This window comes from Microcebus murinus, chromosome 22 (genome assembly GCF_040939455.1).
Source record: "Microcebus murinus isolate Inina chromosome 22, M.murinus_Inina_mat1.0, whole genome shotgun sequence".
In the NCBI taxonomy this organism is placed as follows: Eukaryota; Metazoa; Chordata; class Mammalia; order Primates; family Cheirogaleidae; genus Microcebus; species Microcebus murinus.
In genome coordinates, this window is record NC_134125.1 from 9,116,586 (window position 1) to 9,137,763 (window position 21,178).

At 59.7% G+C, this 21,178-nt stretch overlaps 1 protein-coding gene across 2 annotated transcripts; it reads left to right on the plus strand.

Annotated features, from left to right (window-relative positions):
- The first annotated feature begins 493 nt into the window (after positions 1-493).
- On the plus strand, positions 494-18,710 carry PLBD2 (phospholipase B domain containing 2). Of its 2 annotated transcripts, none has more exons than XM_012752245.2 (12): positions 494-828; positions 7,876-7,969; positions 9,409-9,567; positions 12,101-12,201; positions 12,413-12,627; positions 13,323-13,420; positions 15,056-15,216; positions 15,827-15,922; positions 16,143-16,214; positions 16,865-17,017; positions 17,546-17,708; positions 17,874-18,710. In XM_012752245.2, exons 1-12 carry the CDS (start codon positions 539-541, stop codon positions 18,039-18,041), a joined length of 1,770 nt encoding a protein of 589 aa, XP_012607699.2. In that variant the 5' UTR covers positions 494-538; the 3' UTR covers positions 18,042-18,710. The 2 variants fall into 2 exon arrangements, with proteins under 2 accessions (XP_012607699.2, XP_012607700.2); XM_012752246.3 differs by lacking the exon at positions 494-828 and adding an exon at positions 1,184-1,399.
- The last annotated feature ends 2,468 nt before the right edge of the window (positions 18,711-21,178 follow it).

Genomic DNA, 21,178 nt, shown 5'->3' on the forward strand with positions numbered 1-21,178 from the left:
AATGCACTTGGGGATAATCGGAAAAACTGTAATAAAAACCCTGCATTAGGTAATCCCATTAAATAAATGGTAAAGAATCCTGTGGAATCCGTATCATGGTGTTGTCATTATGCAGGACAATGTCTTTGCTGTTAGGAAACACAAGCTGCAGTATTTAGGCTTGACATGTTACAATGTCTTCAATAAACTCAAATAGTTCAGCAAAATTATATATAGGGAGAGATTAAGTCAATATGACAAAATATTAGCAACTGATGGCGGGGTGTGTGAGTATCTACTCTACCATTCTTGCAGCCTTTCTCGAGGTTTTGAAAATTTGCAAAGCGAAAAGTGTGCGTAGCTGGGGGGAAGTGCGTTAAACTGGGTTTGCGTAGCCGGAAGGGGGCGCCGGGGCCCTTTAAGGTGGGCCCCGCCTCTCCTGTGTCACGTCTGGCCCCGCCCACCCCGGAAGGGCCGGCCCCGGCCCCGCCCACCCCAGGCCCCGCCCCGCGGCGGCGCAGTCACGTGAGCCGGCTGCTGCGCGGCGCTCCGCGCGGTCATGGTGGCCCCGGTGTGCGGCAGCCCGGGCGGCCGCCTGGCCCGGGCGCTGACGCGGGCGCTGGCGCTGGCCCTGGCGCTGGCCCTGCTGGTCGGGCTGTTCCTGAGCGGCCTGGCGGGCGCGATCCCGCCCCCGGGCGGCGGCCGGGCCCGGGCCAGGCAGGCGCCACCGGCCTCCCGCAGCCGCTCGGTGCTCCTGGACGCGGCGGCCGGCCAGCTGCGCCTGGTGGACGGCCTCCACCCCGACGCCGTGGCCTGGGCCAACCTCACCAACGCCATCCACGAGACCGGGTGAGGGTTGGCGCTCCGCGCGGGCCGCCGGGCAGGGCCGGCCCCGCTCGGTGAGGGCGCCCTGGCCCCCGGGCTCACTCGCCGGCCGCCAGGCTGCGGCTCCCCGTCCCGGCCAGGCCCGCGGGAGGCCGAGGGGCGCCCCTCGCCCGCGGTGACTGCGCTTCCGCCCCTGAGACGTCAGCCGCCCACCACCCAGGCCCCAGGGCCGTAGCCGGGGTAACACAGTGACTTCCATCCGGGGCCGGCCCCTTCTCCCCGCCGCTGTGGGGCTGGCCCTCCAGGGGGCGGCCTCTGCCTTGCCGGGCTGTGGCGGGCGTGTGGGTGCCGGCCCCGCCTCTGCTCCTCAGCCGGGCGGCACGACCGAGCCTGGAGCGCAGGCCAGTCCGAGAGCAGGGGCTCTCTAAATCCACACAGTCCCAGGTGGTGCCCTTGCCGCGGCTCTGCTCCGCCCTTCCCTTCTCCTCCTGGCCCGGGGAGAAGTCCTTGGCCAGATGCTATGGAGCCGAGCGCCCGGTGCTTGGCAGTCCTCGTCGCTCTCCTTACTGCGCCGACCCACGCTGTCATCTGATGTGTGAGTCTCACCTAACTCCCCCGCCTGTCTGGGCTCCCACTTCCCCATCTGTGGCCCAGATTTCGAGAATGTGCTCTGGTTCGGGGGTGGCGTGGTGCCCTTCCTAGGCCTGTACAAGGGCTTGTGCCTGTTCGTTTGTTCATTCTCCTGGTGCTTGGTCCGAGGGACACGGGGCCGAGCAAGGTGGGGTTCCTGCCCGGTGGGAGAGACAGTGGCAGAAGGGAGACCAGGGTGAGCAGGGCCTGGGCCCTGGATCCAGGCTGTGTTGGGGGGTCTTAGGGAACCCTGTGTGCCCCCCACTCCATCCTGGGCATATCCCAGTGTCCCCTCCAGCAGGCACAGCCAGCACTGCTGCCCCCATCTATTTTGCTGGTATGCACTGACTTCTGCAGGCACTGGGGAGACACAGGAGGCTGAGGACACCCCCATTCTCAGGGGACATGGGGGTGTCAGATAGATGGGAGATTTGGGGGAGAGATTTGCTACAGACGCAGGAGCTAGGTGGGGCAAGCCAGGAAGGCTCCCGGGGAGAGGAGGCCACGAGGTGGGCTAGCATCTACAGAGAGAACTGAAGTTTTGTGGCTGGCCACAGGGGCTGCCGAGACTCTGTCGTCTGGTGGCCCATTCTCTGCTGACTCATACGTGTTTTGGGGCCCGGTTAGCAGAGCGGGAAGGGCATGGCAGGTCTCTGCTGGATGCTAGCGAGGGAGGGGGCGCAGGCGAGGCCCAGCATGGGGAGGGGCTTTGCCTGAGGAGCCCCCACTGGCCTGTATTGCTCCCAGTTACAGTAAACATGGATGTGGAGAGAGGGCGTCCTTGACTGTGCTGGATGGAAAGTTCTCCCTGGCTCAGCCCTACTGCTGTATGACGTTCGACAAATCCCTTCACCTCTCTGAGCCTGTTTCTTCCCCTCCAGGTGGGACTGAAAGGGTCATAGAACTTAAGTGGGGAAACAGAAAGCTCCGCTGTTTATTTACTGACAAGAGGAATGAGTAGAGGAGAAAGCAGCAGGTGTCCTTTGCCCTCATTGTACAGTTGTGGAAACTGAGGCCTGGGTGGGGAATCCAGGCCTCTTTACGCTTCCTGGTCTCCCCTCACCATCCTGGCATGTTTTCTGTGCCGTCTCTCATTCCTTCCTCTTCTGCTCACGTGCCCCTTTCCCTATGATGCTGGGAAAACGTATTGGGAGCCCCCATTTTCCAGGCAGAGAAACTGAGGCCCTCAGAGACAGCTTTTCTAGGACTCAGGGGTAAGGTGAAAGAAGAACATCCGGGGTGTCCTGGCCCCCGATCAGCAGACTCTCTGATCTGTGGGGGACTGTCACATTGTTTCCGAAGAGTGAATGTTGGGAGTTTGACTCCTGTTCACCCAGAATTGAGGTCCCTCCTCCTTTCTGGTGAAATCCCCAGATTTTGCCACTGGGGATCCTGGGATTGTCAGGATGAGTTCCCCGTGCCCCCATTACCCTTCCTCTTTCAGTGGTGCTGTGTCTGATTTTGGACCCACACTCCCCAGGCAGCCTGGAAACCTTTAGGATTTGGTGGTTGGAGATCAGAGGTGCGCCTGGGGCATCTCCAGCATTCCTTTTTCTATCTGCCAATATCCAGCACCTTGTTTTTTTTTTTTTTTTTTTTTTTTTTTTTTTTTTTGAGACAGAGTCTCGCTTTGTTGCCCAGGCTAGAGTGAGTGCCGTGGCGTCAGCCTAGCTCACAGCAACCTCAAACTCCTGGGCTCGAGTGATCCTTCTGCCTCAGCCTCCCGGGTAGCTGGGACTACAGGCATGCGCCACCATGCCCGGCTAATTTTTTTTTTTTATATATATCAGTTGGCCAATTAATTTCTTTCTATTTATAGTAGAGATGGGGTCTCGCTCAGGCTGGTTTTGAACTCCTGACCTTGAGCAATCCGCCCGCCTCGGCCTCCCAAGAGCTAGGATTACAGGCGTGAGCCACAGCGCCCGGCCAGCACCTTGTTCTTGAGGCTGCTTGAAGCAAATCAGCTTTGGGTTGAGAGAGGAAGTGAACAAAAATAAGACGGAATTAACAAATTAGTAATCCCGGATACAGCCCAAAGCCACCAACCAACAGGCAAAAACCCAGCTCTGTAAAATGGATAAATACGGTCCAGCTGTTTCCGGGAAAAGTTGCAAGAGGTAAATGTGTACACTCAGGAATGAGAAGGTGGGCTGGGCGCGGTGGCTCACGCCTGTAATCCCAACACTCTGGGAGGCCAAGGTGGGAGGATCACTTGAGCTCAGGAGTTCAAGACCAGCCTCAGCAAGAGCAAGACACCATTGCTACTAAAAATGGAAAGAAATTAGCTGATCAACTAAAAATAGAAAAATTTAGCTGGGTGTGGTGGCACGTGCCTATAGTCCCAGCTACTGGGGAGGCTGAGGCAGGAGGAACGCTTGAGCCCAGGAGTTTGAGGTTGCTGTGGGCTAGGCTGACGCCAAGTGCTCTCTAGCCCGGGCTACAGAGCGAGACTCTGGTTAAAAAAAAACAATGAGCAGGGGTGGTGACCACAGATGGGGGCATCCCACATAACGAAGGGCAGCCACACTGTGCTGCAGAGTGGCCGCTGATAAAGAGATACTGTGACCCCCAGCCAGTGGTCTTGCTTTTTCTAACGTGGCCTTTCTCAAGAGGCCCCTTGATTAGACTCTTGAGTTGCCTTAGAGGCATTAGCTGCCCCTGACATAAAATCACAGTGTGGCCCATAGATTTCCCAGAAAAATAAAAAAAAAAGATTGGGGAGACAGATCCAAGTGCTGCTAATTTTTGTCAAGCAAGTGCATTAAACACAAAGCAGAACAGTATTTATCGACCTGTGTCAATATTTATATCATAAAAGATCAGCAATTTTAGAACCAAACAAGCAGAAAGGACATAATCCCTGAGAAAAGAACAGTCTTTAAAAAGACATCTAGTTACAGAAACACTCTAAAGCAGCTGTCCTCAAACTACGGCCTGCGGGCCACATGCGGCCCTCCGAGGACACTTACCCGGCCCGCCGGGTGTTTTTGCCACCGCTGCCTGTCCTGCTTAGCAGCCGGCTCGTCCCGGGCCCCCAGTGCGCATGCGTGGAATGTGCACCGCACTCTCCAACGGTCTGAGGGACAGTGCACTGGCCCCCTGTTTAAAAAGTTTGAGGACCCCTGCAAGTGTTTCCTTTTGGCCAGCGACTGAGACAGAGTTTGTCAAAGTCGTCATTCAGCACAGCGGCAAGAGATTTCGCAGTCTGTCTGCTGAAGTCCGAGCCTCCCCATTTTACAGACGGGGCAGCGGAGGCTGGCAGGGTGGGAGGAGGCAGAGCTTCCGGTTTAATAGCAGAGACATCTAGGTTCAGGTCCCTGCTGGGCACTTCCTACAGGTGACTGTGGGCAGCTGCCTCACTTGAGTGATGAGAATCCTTTGATGAGGGCCTGAGGCCAGGCTCAGGGCTCCAGTGCTGAAATCCGGCAGCTTAGCGCTAAACCTCAAGAATGAGGATCTCCCCCACCCCAGGGGCTCTGGAAAGACTCGTGTTGCTGGCCACATGCCACCTGTGTGGGTTTCCTGAGGACTCAGGCAGAACGAACAAAACCCGTGTGCCCGGAATCAGCCCGGCTGCCCTTTGGAATAAGGTAGAACACACGAGAAAAGGCCAGGGCTGCTCCCTGAGCAGAGGCGGCCACGGAGTCCTGGTGTGTGGGGCTGTGGCCTGGGTTGGTGGAGCCGTCACTTTCCACTCATCCTTCTCCCGTCTGCCCCGCTTGAACCAAGCCACAGCGCGCTTCTTTTTTAAATTTGTGTAGTTATTATAAACGTTACTAATTTTTCATGATAAAAATTTTAGCAGACAAAATTTTCATGACAAAAATTTTAGAAGGGTAGGATGGGAGATAGGAAGTAAAAACCTCCTGCCCGCCCCTCCCCCATTTTTCTTTACAGATATAACTGCTGTTAGCTCTTTGTTCCAGAATTTTCTATGCATGAACAGGCCTAAACGTACTTGCATACATATGTATATGCAGAGGTGTGTATGTGTGCGTAATACTTTTATACATGGGGTTATCCTCTGCCCACTGTTTAGCCTTCTCTGCTTTTTTTGTTTTTTTTTGAGGCAGGGTCTCGCTCCGTCACTTAGAATGGAGTACAGTGGCGCAGTCACAGCTGAATGCAGTTCCGAACTCCTGGGCTCAAGCGATCCTCCTGCCTCAGCCTCCCAAGTAGCCAGGACTACAGGCACGTGCCACCATGCCTGGCTAATTTTTTAATTTTTTGTAGAGACAGAGTCTTGCTATGTTGCTCAGGCTGGTCTCGAACTCCTGGCCTCAAGAGATCCTCCAGCCTCGGCCTCTCCAAGTGCTGGGATTGCAGGTGTGAGCCACCGCATTCAGCCACTCTCCTTTTTTTTTTTTTTTTTTTTTTTTTAACTTTACCTCTGGCCTCATCAGCTCACAGCAGACTGTGGTTCTAGAAACCCAGGCGTGTATGGGTAGATCACTGTTGCAGGGCCCTCAGGGTGGACATTTTGGAGGGCCCAGTTTCCCAGGTTTTGGTGGAAAGCACTGCTGTGAACAAGGACCCTGCCATGCGTCTCTCTTCCATCTGCCTGGCAAGCTCCTATGTAAACCTCAAAACCCAGAATAGCTGTCACCTGTTCCATGAAGGCTTCATTGATTTTACTCACGTAGCAGCAACACGCTTCTTTAGGACAGCCCCTTGGCACTTTATTCCCTTTCTCGTCATGGTAGTTACCCTGGGATGTCATTATCTGTTTCCTGCCCTGTCTCTTCCCCCCATGAGCTTTGCGAAGGCCAGGGCTGAATGTCATTCATCCTCACGTACCCTCAGTGTCTGGCACCCAGCAGGCACTCAGAGGGTACTTGGCTGACCGTGTCGGGTGTGGGTACTTGGAGTCTTTCCCTTTCCAGAATCTTCTCCAGGGCTGAGCTGTGTCTGCCCTGGACCCGACCAGGGGCTTTGTAGCCAGGGTCCCCAGGCCAGCCCTGGCGGAGCCTGACTGTCCCGTCTTGTAGCCTCTTTGAGGTCTCTTCGGTGTCTTCCTGTTGCCCTCACTTTCTTAATAGAAATAGTCTTAAAAAATGCTTCCCCCCTAGTTGTAGTAGTGACACGAATAAATACTTTAGTGTCCTTGGAGGAAAAATGTAATCTGGATCGTAAAGGAAAAGATTGCTAGGTCTGGCTGCACAAAAGCAAACACTTCTACATGGCAAGGACAAATGCAAAATCAATTAAAATGCAAACATTTTCAGTATTAACAATAAGCAAAGACCTAATACATATAGAATTTCACCAACCAATAAGAAAAGACTTTTTTAAAAACCCAAGAGAGAAAAAAGTGGATAAAGGGTATCAACCCCAGAACTATAAATGACCGATAAAAATAAGAAAATGTATATAACTGAACTAATTAAAGAATTACAATTCATTAAAGCAACATGATGGAATTTTTCAACTTTCACTGGCGAAGATGAAAAAGTTTGCTGGGAATCATTTTAAGTGAGGGAGGGGGCAACAGGAGTTTGCTGATGGGAGAGAGGCAGTCTCGGTCCCACCCCCATAGCAGACCTCCCAGTCTACCTCCTGACAAGGGCTTCAGGTGACCAGGACATCCATCAGAGTCCAAGAAGTGCTGCCTCAGAGGAGTGGGAGCCAGCCTGCCCGGAATCGAATCCTGCCCCTGCCAGCTCTGTGACCCTCCAAGCGTATCAGCTGGTATCGGGCAGCAGAGCCGAGTAACAAACCAGCCCCAAACCCAGTGGTGTAGACCAATAACGCGGGGCCTCGTGGATCCGTGGGGTGGCTGTGCTTCACGCCGCAGACCTGGTCTGCTCCACGCGGCTCCCGGGTTGGCGTGGCCAGTGGGCCGGCCGGGCACGCCCTTCCGCGCGGCGATGGCGGAGCCACGAAGGGCAGGCGGAAACACGGGCGGCCTCCCAACGGCCGATCCTGCAGCTGGCACACTCCCGCGTCCCATCCGGCGAAGCGGGAGCCGGAGCAGGGCGCAGGGAAGGGAGGACGCGCGGCCGTCGGCGAGGAGCTGCTGGGAAGTCACCTAGCACAGGGCGTGCATTCGGGCTGGCGGTGGCGGTCTGCCACAGCAGGGCCGTGACTCTGCTTTAATTTCCTCCTCTTCCTCACGGTGGGGACAGTAATACCACCTACCTCGTGGGACTGCAGGGCTAGCGTGGGGTCTATGAGTTAGTAGACATGAAAGTAGCCCCCGATCGATGTTAGCCGGCCGGCGTTCTTGTGGGTGAGAGAATGCAGACGGGGGGGCAGCTTTTGGGGAGAGGCTGTTTGTCAGTATCCGTTAAAATGGAAAATACACGTGTCCTTTGACCCAGCAGTTCCTCTTTCAGGGATTTAGCCCAGCAAACGGCTGTGGCCCGCTGTGTCAACCGTGGAGACAGCTGGGCGTCTAGCTGCCCCTGCCCGGACTGAGTGTCTCCTCCTTCCCCCCTCCAGGTGGGCCTTTCTGGAGCTGGGCACGAGTGGCAGCTACAATGACAGCCTGCAGGCCTACGCGGCCGGCGTGGTGGAAGCCGCTGTGTCCCAGGAGGTAAGGGCCATAGTGGGGACCTGGGGCCCCCAGCCTGCCTCACCCCCAGGGTGTCCCCAGGGTGCCTTCGGGTTTTTTGGGGGGAGGTTTTAAGGTATGTGCAGAGAGAGTCTGTCCCCACCCATGCCCATAGCTCTCCATCTAGCTGGGGAGAAGAAAGCTCACATGCATTCTTTAAAAAATGACACAGGTACTATTCGATACGTAGAAGAACCACATAACAAATTCTAAGTTACGAAGCACAATAATAAAGTGAGCGCCCACACTAGAACCGAGAATGTTGCCGGTGCCATTGAACACCCCTGACCCCGCTTCCTGGCCCCGCAGTGCCGCCCACCACCCTGAACGTGATCGCTACCATTCCCTCGCACTCATCCACTCATTCCTTATATTGACATGTAATTCACATGCGATAAAGTTCACCACTTAATAATGTACGTTTCACTGCTTAGTGTGTTCATAAGGTGGTGCAACCATCGCCACTGTCTAATTCCAAGACATTTTTGTCACCCCAGAAAGAAACCCCAGACTCATTGGCCAGTAACTGTGCCCCACTCCCCAGCGCCCCGCCCCTCCTACTCCACTGCCTGGCTCTGTGGATTGGCCTGTTCTGGACATTCAACGCAACCACGCACTATGTGCCCTTTTGTGACTAGCTTCTTCCACTTAGCGTGTTTTCAGAATCCATTCATGTCGAGGCGTGTATCAGCGCCTCATTCCTTTTCACTGCCGAGTAATATTCCGCTGTGTGGATGCACATTTTTGTCTGCCCTTCCTCCGTGGGTGGGCGTTTGAGCTGCGTCTGCCCCCTCACTCTTGTTAAACTGCTTTTGCTGCACGCGATGAATCCCTGAGCAACACGCTATTTTGCTTTACCTGATTTTGAGTTCTACAGAAGTGATAATTATGCATTTAAGAAGGCAGCATCAGAAGCAAGCAAGGCTGTGGAGTGACGGCCACCTCCCACGCAGGGGTGGGGGTGGCATTAGCTTGAGGGCATGAACCTGCCCTAGGACCCGAGGCTCACTCCTTGGGTGTGTACCCTGGAGTGACCTAGGGACAGCACGAGGTGCTCAAGGCGGCCCGAGTGGGGGCACGCGTGATGCCCCTCGGGCGGCCAGGCGTCAGCGTGAGGCTCAGTGAACGCGAGGGCAGCGGAAGTGGGCGGGCAGCGAGGGTGACCTGAGATGCCTGGTGGCGAGAGGGGGATGCCCTGGGGGACTCCCGCTTATGGAATTCGCACCGCGCCTTCTGAGAGCCCCTGTGGGTTGGGATGGCCTCCCGGGACCCACAGCGTCTGGGCAGCGTTCCTGTGCCCGGCCGGGCCGCTTTGGGTGCTGGCGGGGAAGGACACACGCCTGACCCCTGGGGGGGACACTGAGGCAAGGCCAGGCGTGGGGGAGGAGTCCGCAGCACCCGCCCCGCCCCCACCCCCGCAGCTCATCTACATGCACTGGATGAACACGGTGGTGAACTACTGCGGCCCCTTCGAGTACGAGGTCGGCTACTGCGAGCGGCTCAAGAGCTTCCTGGAGGTCAACCTGGAGTGGATGCAGGAGCAGGTGGCGCTGAACAAGGACTCCGTGTACTGGCACCAGGTGGGCCCGGCTGCCTCGCCCGGTGGCGGGGAGTGGGGGACGGGGGGTTGGGCCACCACTGAGGCGGCCAGGCCCCCAGCTGGCCACGTGTCCTGTCCCCCGTGCTGCCGGTCAGCCCTGTGGCGTGTCCAGCTGCACTGCCACCCCGTCCCCATTCTTATCCCCATCCCACTCGGCCCCTCAGTCTCCACGTGTCTGAACTTCCGTCTGTCCACATGTGTCTTCAGAGTGGCTGAAAACACAGCCGTGGTGCACTGTCGAACTTGCACACGGGAGGTCGCCCGGTAGGTTGCTTCCGTGGTCGCTTCCGTGGCCGCTTCTGTGGGCGCAGTGCCCGCTGGCGGGTGGGGGACTGACAGGCCGGGGGGCTGGGGAAGCTGGTCCTCTGTTCCCTCGGCCGATGGAGCGCCCGGCCGTGCCCACCTTTGAGCTGCGGCGTCCGCAGTGGGAAGGTCAGTTCTTTGTGAATTCCCTGAAAAGCCTTAGGAGTTTGACTGCAAAGTGCACGTGACAGGCTGGCCTGGGACATGGCCATCCATCCCCGGTCCACCTGGCTCAGGCCAGGTTCGTGTTGTTGCCTTCAGTAGAATTTGTCACTGTCCACCCACCTACCCACTCACCCCCGACCTGTCCACTCACCCACTGCACACACACCCCTCCACCCGTCCCATCATCCATCCACCCGTGTGCCCCAACCTGTCCACCCACCCACCCACCCAGCCGTCCATCTTCCCACCCAGCCGTCCATCTACCTACCCACCCAGCCATCCATCTACCCACCCACCCAGCCGTCCATCTTCCCACCCAGCCGTCCATCTACCCACCCACCCACACGTCCATCTACCCACCCACCCACACGTCCATCTACCCACCCAGCCAGCCGTCCATCTACCCACCCACCCAGCCGTCCATCTACCCACCCACCCAGCCGTCCATCTTCCCACCCACCCAGCCGTCCATCTACCCACCCAGCCGTCCATCTACCCACCCACCCAGCCGTCCATCTACCCACCCACCCACACGTCCATCTACCCACCCACCCACACGTCCATCTACCCACCCACCCACACGTCCATCTACCCACCCACCCAGCCATCCATCTACCCACCCACCCACACGTCCATCTACCCACCCACCCACACGTCCATCTACCCACCCACCCAGCCGTCCATCTACCCACCCACACGTCCATCTACCCACCCACCCACACGTCCATCTACCCACCCACCCACACGTCCATCTACCCACCCACCCAGCCATCCATCTACCCACCCACCCACACGTCCATCTACCCACCCACCCACACGTCCATCTACCCACCCACCCACACGTCCATCTACCCACCCACCCACACGTCCATCTACCCACCCACCCACACGTCCATCTACCCACCCAGCTGTCTATATACCCACCCACCCAGCCGTCCGTCTACTCATCCAGCCATCCATCTACCCACTGGCCATCCATCTACCCACCCAGCCATCCATCTACCCACCAAGCCAACTGTCTACCCACCCACCCCTCCGTCTACCCACCCAGCCATCCGTCTACCCACCAAGCCACCTACCCATTTATCCACCCACCCGTCCATCCCTCCCTTGTCCGTGTGTCCAGCTCACCTGCTCACCCGTCCACCTCCCCTCTTCCCCTCATCTACCCGAGTCCCCACCTGCCCAGCCCAGCCCAGAGTCAGTGCTTCCGTCCAGCCGCCCTGTTGATGGACCCCATTTAGTTGCCCGTCCTTCGTCCACCTGTCCCTCCACCCTCACAAGCTGCCTCCCACCCGCCTGCCCATGAGCTGTCGGACCCCCCATCTTCGTTCCCATCCTCCCCGGCCGTCTGGGGCTGCGTCACGTCTGCTCTGTCTCCCTGGGGCTGCGCAGTGCCTGGGACGAGCCCACGCTCCTCTCTGCGGCCTCAGCGCCTGCTCTGCCTCTCCCTCCCCAGCTCCCTCTCCCACTCGCCGCCTCCTCTCCCTGCTCCTGCCTCCCTGCCTGCCAGGCCCCTCGCAGGAGACGACTTACCCCTGCCCCAGGGCCTCGAACACCTGCTCCTGCTGCCCGGAACACTCTTCTCCCCCCACCCCTGCCACCTGGCTACCCCTCCACGTGCCTCACCTCTCCTCACCCCTCCCTTTCTCACTGAAAGGAGAAACTCTAGCGAGGAATTCAGGGCCCGTCTTTTCAACTCCGAGCCCCCTAGGGCCATGTCTGCTCTGTCCACTGTGATGTCCCCCGTGCCGAGCAGTGTCTGATGTTGAGGCAAAGCAGTGACAGTGGGGAGAAGTCAGATGCGTGAGGCAGGTGCCTGAGGCAGCAGCACAGGCAGGAACTAAAGTCAGGCCAGGCTGGGAGGCTTCCTGGAGGAGGAGGCCTTTGAACTAGGCTGTTTAGTGGAAGCCAGTTGGGGTCAATGCAGGGTGATTCATTGAAAGCAGGAGGGTGCGCAGCACGGAGCCCCCACCCATTGCAGGAGAAGGTGTGAGCCTGGGGGAGAGGCCTCACCCTCCCTCTGCCCCCGCCCCCTCCCCCAGGTGCGGCTGACCCTCCTGCAGCTGAAAGGCCTGGAGGACAGCTACGAAGGCCGTGTGAGCTTCCCGACTGAGAAGTTTACCGTCAAACCCTTGGGCTTCCTGTAAGTGTCGCCCCCAGAGCGGACAGGGTGGGGGACAGGGCCATGCACCTGCTGGACAGACCGAGGTCCTAGTGCTAGCTTTGCCACTTCCTGGTTCCATGGCCTTGGACCAGTCAGCTAACCTGACCCTCAGCCTTCTCCTCTGTGAAGTGGGTACATCACAGCACCCAGAGCAGGCGCCGTAACCCTCCGGTGCCCCGGCCCTCCCCAGCCTGCTGCAGATCTCGGGGGACCTGGAAGACCTGGAGCCCGCCCTGAATAAGACCAAGGTCAAGGCTGCCCTGGGCGCAGGCTCCTGCTCCGCCCTCATCAAGCTGCTGCCGGGCCAGAGCGACCTCCTGGTCGCCCACAACACCTGGCACAGCTACCAGCACATGCTGCGCGTCATCAAGAAGTACTGGTTCCAGTTCCGGGAAGGCCCACGGGGTAGGCGGGAGTGGGGACACACGGGTGGGGGGCCTGGGAGGGGTGGGCAGCCGCGCCCCACTACGCGCACACGCGTCCCTTGGGGCCGTCGCAGGGGATCGATTTGCCTTTTAACATGTTTGTTTCCTTTCAAGTGTTTACTTTTCAAGGTGGGTCAGGTGGCCGCCCCACGTGACCAGCCACGCCCACGTTTAGAACAGCAGAAGCTTAAACCACAAGCATTGGGGGTTTGCTCCCGTGTCCGGGGGTCGGCTGGTGGTCTGGTATTTGGGGCAGGCCGGGCTCACCGGCGCTGGGCGGCGTGCGGCAGGTCAGCTGGGCGGGCGCCCGGCCCTCCCGAGTCTGGGGGTGACCGGAGCCGGCAGCTGGCCTTTCTTCCCAGCAGGCGAGCCCAGGCTCGTCCCTGCGGCGTCTGGGCAGGGACGTGCCGGCCTCTGGAGGCCTGGTTTTGAACTCCTGGCCTCAAGCAATCCTCCCGCCTCAGCCTCCCGAAGTGTACCAGCTTTTACGTTTACACGCGCACACGCACACACACATATGTCAAAATGACCTCGTTTGCTAAGTGGCAGAATGGATGGGGTGGGGCGTCCTCTGGGGCGGGCCTGCTTCCCGCCTTGAGACCCAAGTCTTGGGTGGGGCGCGGGGCCCTGCATGCGCCTGTCTAACCCTCGCGCCCGCCCACTGTCCCCCGACAGATGACGACCCCCTGGTTCCCGGCAACAAGGTGGTCTTCTCCTCCTACCCCGGCACCATCTTCTCCTGCGACGACTTCTACATCCTGGGCAGCGGGCTGGTGAGTCCCCTCTCGTGTCTCCTCTGTCCCCGGGGGTGTTTCTCCCCAGCAGCTCTGGGCCAGGGGGACAGGGCAGGAGCTGGGGAGGGGGGGCGATGGAGGACCAGGTGGACGCAGCCCCGCCCTGCCGCCCTGGGCCCACACCGGGCCCTGCCCTGGGACTTGGACCCCCACGAGGGCTCGTGGAAATGCAGACTCCCAGGTCCCACGTGGGAAAACCTGCAGCTGGCCTGGGACTCTGCATCCTGCCACTCGTCTGGGGACCTTTGGGGGCATCCTGGACCTCAGTGGCTTCATTTTGCTTTTATGTATTGAGGATAAACCTCCCACCTCTCCCCTGCATTCCCACTTGCTATCCCCAGAACCCGCTGACCTGGCCGGGTTTTCTGAATCGAGCTCTTTTACAATGTGTTGTTTTTATCGTTTTTCCTGGCTGGGGTCCAGACTCATTTAGAAATCTGTTCCTGGCATCCCAGTGAGGCCCACGATCACCAGGGCAACGCTGCAGGGGAGAAAAAACATCACTTTGAGAAACACCCTCCTCCGTGCAGAGGAGGCCAGCTCCCTGTGGGTCTGGGGCGGGAGGGACTCCATGGCCTGTCCTGTTTCTTTGCTCTTCTCTCCTTTCTTTTTTTCTTACAGGGTCTTATTCTGTTGCCCAGGCTAGAGTGCAGTGGCAACATCATAGCTCACTGTAACCTCAAACTCCTGGGCTCAAATGATCCTCCTGCCTCAGCCTCCCAAGTAGCTTGGGACTACAGACATGTACCACCATGCCCAGCTAATTTTTAATTTTTTTGGTAGAGATGGGATCTTGCTATGTTGCCCAGGCTGGTCTCAAAGGTCCTGAAGCGATCCTCCCACCTCGGCCTCCCAAAGTGCTGGGATTACAGGTGTGAGCCACACACCTGGCCTGGCCACTTTTTTCTAAGTGTGGAATGATACAGGAGAGGGCCAGGCAGTGGGTGGGGAGTGAGGCAGCTGGAGGGGCCAGTGTACATCCAGAGAAAGGCATGTTAGCATTTCTGGAGGCCTGGAGATTCAAAATATCAGATCATTTCATATCTAGAACTCCCATATTCATAATATGCACTGGGGAAAGTCAAGTTCAACAAAATTGCCTTGGCTGTTGACATAAGTTTTGTTTTTAACAGGTAAGGCTTTATTCATAGAGTCTGCAAGACAGACAGGGGTGCAGGAGGACATGGGGGGTGGATTGTAGGCAGCGGCGGGCACCTCCCCTGCTCCTCCTCCTGTTATAGGGTCTCCAGGGCCGCTGGCCGCAAGGTCTGCCAGGCTAACGGCCTCGAGCCACCTGACTTTCCCTGCAGAATTGCAGGGACAGGCTGGGAATGGGGTGCGTCTTTCTGGGGCAACTTGGTGAGAGAGTAACTTCCTAGGAGTCCCACTCAAAGGCTGCCTTGGGGGCTGTTCCCCAGGGCAGAGCTGCGTGGGTGCCTGACCCTGAATTCCTCTCAGTGCTTCTCCGCGGAGCCAGAGAGGAGCAGTACCTAAACTGGGATATGAGTTTTAAAAAAACTGTTCAACACTCGATTAGGAACCACGGCAGATGCAGCGCTGCCACTTGGTGGCAGCGTGCCCAGGTCGTGCAGCACCCCCTGGGCTGTCCCGCAGGTCGCACTGGAGACCACCATTGGCAACAAGAACCCGCTGCTGTGGAAGTACGTGCAGCCCGGGGGCCGCGTGCTGGAGTGGGTGCGCAACCTGGTGGCCAACCGCCTGGCCCTGGACGGGGACTCCTGGGCAGACGTCTTCAAGAGGTTCAACAGTGGCACGTGAGTGGGCTCCCGGCCCTGTGGCCTCCCCGCCCCCAGTGACAGACCGACCCTCCCCTTAACACTCAGGCCTCGGGGACCCGGGGTGGCACCAGGGCCACACACCCACACCTCTGCAGAGCCCCCCACGGATTGTCACTGGGGTTGCAAGAATCCTAGCGTCCCCTCCCTCATCGTGTACCTGGGGACACTGTAGGTGGGGGGGGGGGGGATCTGTGCCTCCCGGGCAGGCTCCTCAGCCCAGGAAGAGAACTTGGAACTCGGGGGCTCTGGGCGGAGTGGGGCGGGCTGCTGGGCGCCGCTACGGGGATGGCAGCGCCTGTGACCCGGGAACATTCGGGTCCTGCAGGGTCTTGGGATGTCTGTCAGAGGAACTCACCTTTGCTCTGATGAGCACTAGGAAGCCATAGAATACTCTGGAACAGGCAAGCAGCATGACCAGAGAGGGGTTTGCAGACACCTGGTCAGCCTGCAGTATCAGGGTGACAATTGAATGGCCGGACACCCCCAGGCCCACTGCCCCCGTTCCTGGCCGTGTGGGGCCCTGGGGGCAGGGGACACGGGGCAGTGGCCCCAGGCTCCGCTCAGTCCCCGTGCTTGCGCACGGCAGGTACAACAACCAGTGGATGATTGTGGACTACAAGGCGTTTGTCCCCGGCGGGCCCAGCCCGGGGAGCAAGGTGCTCACCGTCCTGGAGCAGATCCCGTGAGTGTCCGGGGCGAGGGGCAGGGGGCTCCGGGCAGAGGCCCGGCAGCGTGCTGGAGCCACGTGGGGGTGGGAGAGAGGGCCGTCCAGGACGGGGGCTGCAGGCTCCGGACATAATCCGTCCCCCAGGCAATGGGGAGCCATCGGGGGTTCTTGAGCAGGGCAGTGCTCGTGGGAGCCCCTTTTCTGACCACCTCTGCCCCATCTCTGCTGGTCCCAGGGGCATGGTGGTGGTGGCGGACAAGACCTCGGAGCTCTACGAGAAGACGTACTGGGCCAGCTACAACATCCCGTACGTGCCCCTCCCCGTCGGCCTCGCCCCCTGCTCAGCTCTCCCTGCGGGCGAAGGCTCCTTCCCGGCTGATACTTCAAGCCCAGAGAGCACAGAAACCCCACCCACCCCTTCTCTAGCCAGGAAGGCCCTGACAGTTTTGGGGTGCAGTTGCGTGGCTTAGGCCAGCATCTATGTGACCTCCTAGTTCTGGCACCCACAGCAGGGTGGCACGGGACGGCCACGCCCAGGGACTGACCCCTGCCAGGGTCTCCAGCTGGATCCGGAGCTGCAGAGCCGCCACCTTGGGGCTCACTTATTTTACCTGGTTACCGCATTTGAGCCTCTGACTGCTGCACACAGTAGCTGTGTTTCCTGTTCCCATTTCACAGATGATGAAACTGAGGCTGGAGAGAGTGCCTAATTTTCCCAGGCTTCCCTGCTGGTGAATGGTAAAGCCAGGGTTTGAATCCATGTCTGTGGGACCCCAGGGCCCAGGCTCGGCCACCTTACCAAGCCACCACCAGCACAAATGAAAGTCGTTACCACCGCAGTCCCGACTGTCTTAGTTGTGATTATGTTCTGGTGTGACCATTTCTCCAGCTCCCGGCCACGGCGACAGCCTGTCGGGGCCAGCGTGGGTCGAGGGTGACAGTCCTTGTCCCCGGCAGGTCCTTTGAGTCTGTGTTCAACGCCAGTGGACTGCAGGACCTGGTGGCCAGGTACGGGGACTGGTTTTCGTATGACGGGAGCCCCCGGGCCCAGATCTTCCGGCGGAACCAGTCGCTGGTGCAAGACATAGACTCCATGATCCGGCTGATCAGGTGGGTGCAGGTGGGTGTGGGCGGGGGAGAGCGAGGCCGAGTCACTGGCACCTCCTGTGCACTTTGCTGCGCCGACCTGTTGGGGCCGGGGTCGGCGGGGCGGTCAGATGGTAGGGCCAGGGCCGCGGCCGCCAGCCTCACGTCACAGGGAGGCGCAGGGAGCGACAGGCACAAAACCTGCACCCTGAGGTCCCAGTCCCGGGGAGCGCCCTGTCTCCTGGGAGGTGCAGAGACCCGCCGATGTGTCCGCAGCTGTCGGATGCCCGGAAACGTGACCGAAGGCCACACGGTGCCTCGCCTGGCTTGGCGGGGGGCGTGGAGGGCCCCCGAGGAATGTGCCGGAGCAGAGAGCTGAGTGACTGACGGGGGTGGAGCCCAGGCAGGGGCCGCGTCAGCACCGGCCTGGCGGCGGGAGGGGCCGGGCAGGTTGAAGCTGGCTGGCGGCTGTGGCACGGGTGGCCGCCATGAGGGTTGGCCTGTCCTCAGCCCCCCTTCCTGGTGTGACTGGGGTTCCTTCCTCTCCCCCAGGTACAATGACTTCCTCCACGACCCCCTGTCCCTGTGCAAGGCCTGCGAGCCCCAGCCCAACGCGGAGAACGCCATCTCCGCCCGCTCCGACCTCAACCTGGCCGACGGCTCCTACCCCTTCTCAGCCCTGCGCCAGCGCTCCCACGGGGGCATCGACGCGAAGGTGCACCCCGGGGGGAGGGGCCGGGAAGGCCGGTCAGAGCAGGACTGTGGTTGGGGTCAGGGTCAAGGTGACGGTGTGGGTTGGGGTCAGGTTCAGCGGCGGGCTCGGGTGAAGGCTAGCGTGGGCCCAGGGCCCTGGCTCAGCCCCTCTCCGCCCTGCCCGCAGGTGACCAGCATGTCGCTGGCCAAGGCCCTGAGCCTGCTGGCGGTCAGCGGCCCCACGTGGGACCAGGTGCCCCCGTTCCAGTGGAGCGCCTCGCCCTTCAGCAGCCTGCTGCACATGGGCCAGCCCGACCTCTGGAAGTTCTCGCCCATCCGGGTCTGGTGGCAGTGAGGCCCGCCACTCTGCTGCCTTCGCCCCTGCCGCCCCGCAGGGCCCACCTGCCGTCAGCCCGGCCTCTGCCTGCCCCGGGAAGGGGCTCGGCCCCTGCTGTGCACTGAGTGGGCAGGGTCTGCTGGATCGTTCTCCGGGTCATCTCCCCAGGGAGCGGCAGGGGCCCGGCCGGCTCCCCGTCCCCCGGAGCGTCTCCTCTGCCTCCCCGCGACTTGCTCTGTCTCCGGCTTCTTGATCCCACCTCTGGGGCCCCATCCTGGTGTCCCTTCCTCCCGAGGGCTTGGAGGGGTCCTGGCGTCAGGCCCTGGGCCCCCGCAGCCCTCCAGCCTGGCTCCTGCTGGCGGCGCCGGTGGGCTTTCGGCCCGGGCCCTGGGCGTCCTCTCCGGCCGGCGTCCCTGCCCCCAGCCCCACCCCGCCCTGAGCGCCCTGGGAAGCAGCCCCCGCTCTCCCTTTCCGCGCAGCTTCCTTAAGGACAGAAACTTGAAAACAAACCAAAACCAAAGTTTCTGGCCACGTGTGGCTGGAGGGTCCCGAGTGTCCTCACCTCGCCAGGGCAGGCGGGAGTGTCAGCCCCCTGCTCCCGCCCCGCGCCCCCACCCGCCTGCCCCAGCTCCCCGCCGGAGGGAGCAAACCGCAGGCTGTGCCGCCATTAAACAGACGGGCGAGGCCCCCCGTGCAGTACCGTGCTTCTTGGGGCCGTGGGGAAGGCGGGGCCGGCGCCCTTGCTCCTCTCAGGTTTGGGTTTGCACCACGTCCCGTGCGTCGTCCTGTCCAGCTTCTGTCCGCCCTGTGCATTCACGCACCTGCCAGCCCACCTGCCCACCCATCTGCACAGCCCCACCATCCGTCCGTCTTCCATCCATCTGTCCACTCATGCCACATCCATCCGTCCACCCATCCACTCGCTAACTTCTGTCCATCCACTTATTTATCCACCCACCCACCCATCCGCCCACACGCCTTCACCCATCCACCCATCTGTCTTCACCCACCTATCCATATCCATCCGTCTTCCATCCTCCATCCATCCATGCGTCCACCCATCCACTCACTAACGTCTGTTCATCCACTTATTTGCCCACCCACCCATCCATATCCATCCGTCTTCCACCCACCCATCCATATCTGTCTGTCTTCCATCCATCCGTCCACCCATCCACTCACTAACTTCTGTCCATCCACTTATTTATCCACCCACCCATCCATATCCATCCGTCTTCCACCCACCCACCCATATCTGTCTGTCTTCCATCCATCCGTCCACCCATCCACTCACTAACTTCTGTCCATCCACTTATTTATCCACCCACCCATCCATATCCATCCGTCTTCCACCCACCCATCCATATCTGTCTGTCTTCCATCCATCCGTCCACCCATCCACTCACTAACTTCTGTCCATCCACTTATTTATCCACCCATCCGCCCACACGCCTTCACTCATCTACCCATCCATCTTCCATCCATCCATCCACCCATCTGTCACCCATCCAGCCCTCCGTCCATCTACCCGCCCACCCACCCGTGAATATCTGTCTGTTCGTTTTCCATTCATCATCCATCATCCATTCATATCCATTCAGCCATCCATCCATCCCGATGTTCTGGGTCCTCTTCTGGGGCCCTGTTAACCACCAAGACCTCCCTAAATGGTGCTGTGAGGTACAGACGCCTCCCCGTCTGCTGTCTCTCGCACACTGTCCCAGTGCTGTGTGCTTGGGGGGAGGAAAGCACCCAGTTGTTAACTATGGACTCAACCTCTCCGAGCCTTGGTAACCTGACCTGTAAAATGGGGTCACGATGTGAGCAGCATTTCCCTGGGGGGTGTTTTGCAGCCCGCACAGGGCCCCTCAGCATTCATTCATTAGCAAATGCTTATCGAGCCTCGGTTCGTGGTCCCGGGGTTGCTCATAACAAGCGCTGCAAAGACCCCCTGCTCTCAGCAGACACAATAAACAAACGTGCCGCGTGTGCCCTGCTGGTGAACGCTGTGGAGAACACAAAGCACGGACGGAGGCCGGGGCTGGGTTTGCTGTCCCTCCTCCCTGTATCGTCACCGTCCCTGCCATCTGGGAACCCGCAGCTTCAGGCTTGGAAACGGACTTTCTGCTGGTGCCTTCCCAGCTCCCCAGAGAGCGTTTTCCTACCCGAGCCTGTTCATCGTGGGGACAGCCTGCTGGCTGGGATCTGGGGACAGCATGCTGGCTGGGAGGGTTGGGATCTGGGGACAGCCTGCTGGCTGGGAGGGCTGGGATCTGGGGACAGCCTGCTGGCTGGGAGGGCTGGGATCTGGGGACAGCCTGCTGGCTGGGAGGGCTGGGATCTGGGGACAGCCTGCTGGCTGGGAGGGCTGGGATCTGGGGACAGCATGCTGGCTGGGAGGGCTGGGATCTGGGGACAGCCTGCTGGCTGGGAGGGCTGGGATCTGCGCGTGTTCAGAGGGGAGGAGGCGTGGGGCGGTAAAGGACGTGCCCCAGAGTCTCTAGAGCAGGGTTGGGGGCCCCGCCCTCCTTCCTCGGCTCCTTGCGGTGGTGGTGCGGGCGGAACTGGGGTCACACCTGCTGTGTGCCTGTCGCTGAATTTTCGCAGCCGGTCCTGAGGTTGGGGCTTCTGTGAGACCCACTTGGCAGGTGGATGAGCAAAGGGTCACTCTGGTTATTCCCCAGAACGATTCTGGCCCCTCTTGTGGCTTCCTGGGAGGCGGGATTGGTCAGGACGCCAGGCGCTCTGAACAGAGTGTGGGGGTTCCCGCCACTGGTCTCCCGCTGGGACGTCCGCTGCCCGGGCAAAGGCAAGACCCACTTCACAGAGGCAGCCATGAAGGCAGCATCCCCCGGCCCCTGCTGGGAGTTTCCCACAATCCTCAGCGTCAGGATGGCGGCTCCAGGTGCATCTGGGGGTCTGCCCCCCATGAAGGCCAAGGCTCTGTCTGGTCAGCTGATCAGCATGGTTCTTAAACTTCACTTTGAACTTGGGGGCCCCCCAAAAGAGCCCTAGAAGCTGCTATAGGTGGTGAGGGGACATTCCGAGCGGTGGTTGGTGTGTGTGGGGTCCCTCCGACCCTGCAGCCAGCCCCGGCAAGTCCTCTTTGATCCCGAAGACGTGGGCTCCCACTCAAACTTTTGTCTCAAGAGAAG

Bases quoted from the DNA above. Each gene is read 5' to 3' on its own strand.
- PLBD2 (XM_012752245.2), top strand. From the start codon at position 539: ATGGTGGCCCCGGTGTGCGGCAGCCCGGGCGGCCGCCTGGCCCGGGCG. The intron at 9,568-12,100 runs GTGGGCCCGGCT...CCCCTCCCCCAG, and splicing joins ACTCCGTGTACTGGCACCAG to GTGCGGCTGACCCTCCTGCA. The intron at 15,217-15,826 runs GTGAGTGGGCTC...TGCGCACGGCAG, and splicing joins AAGAGGTTCAACAGTGGCAC to GTACAACAACCAGTGGATGA.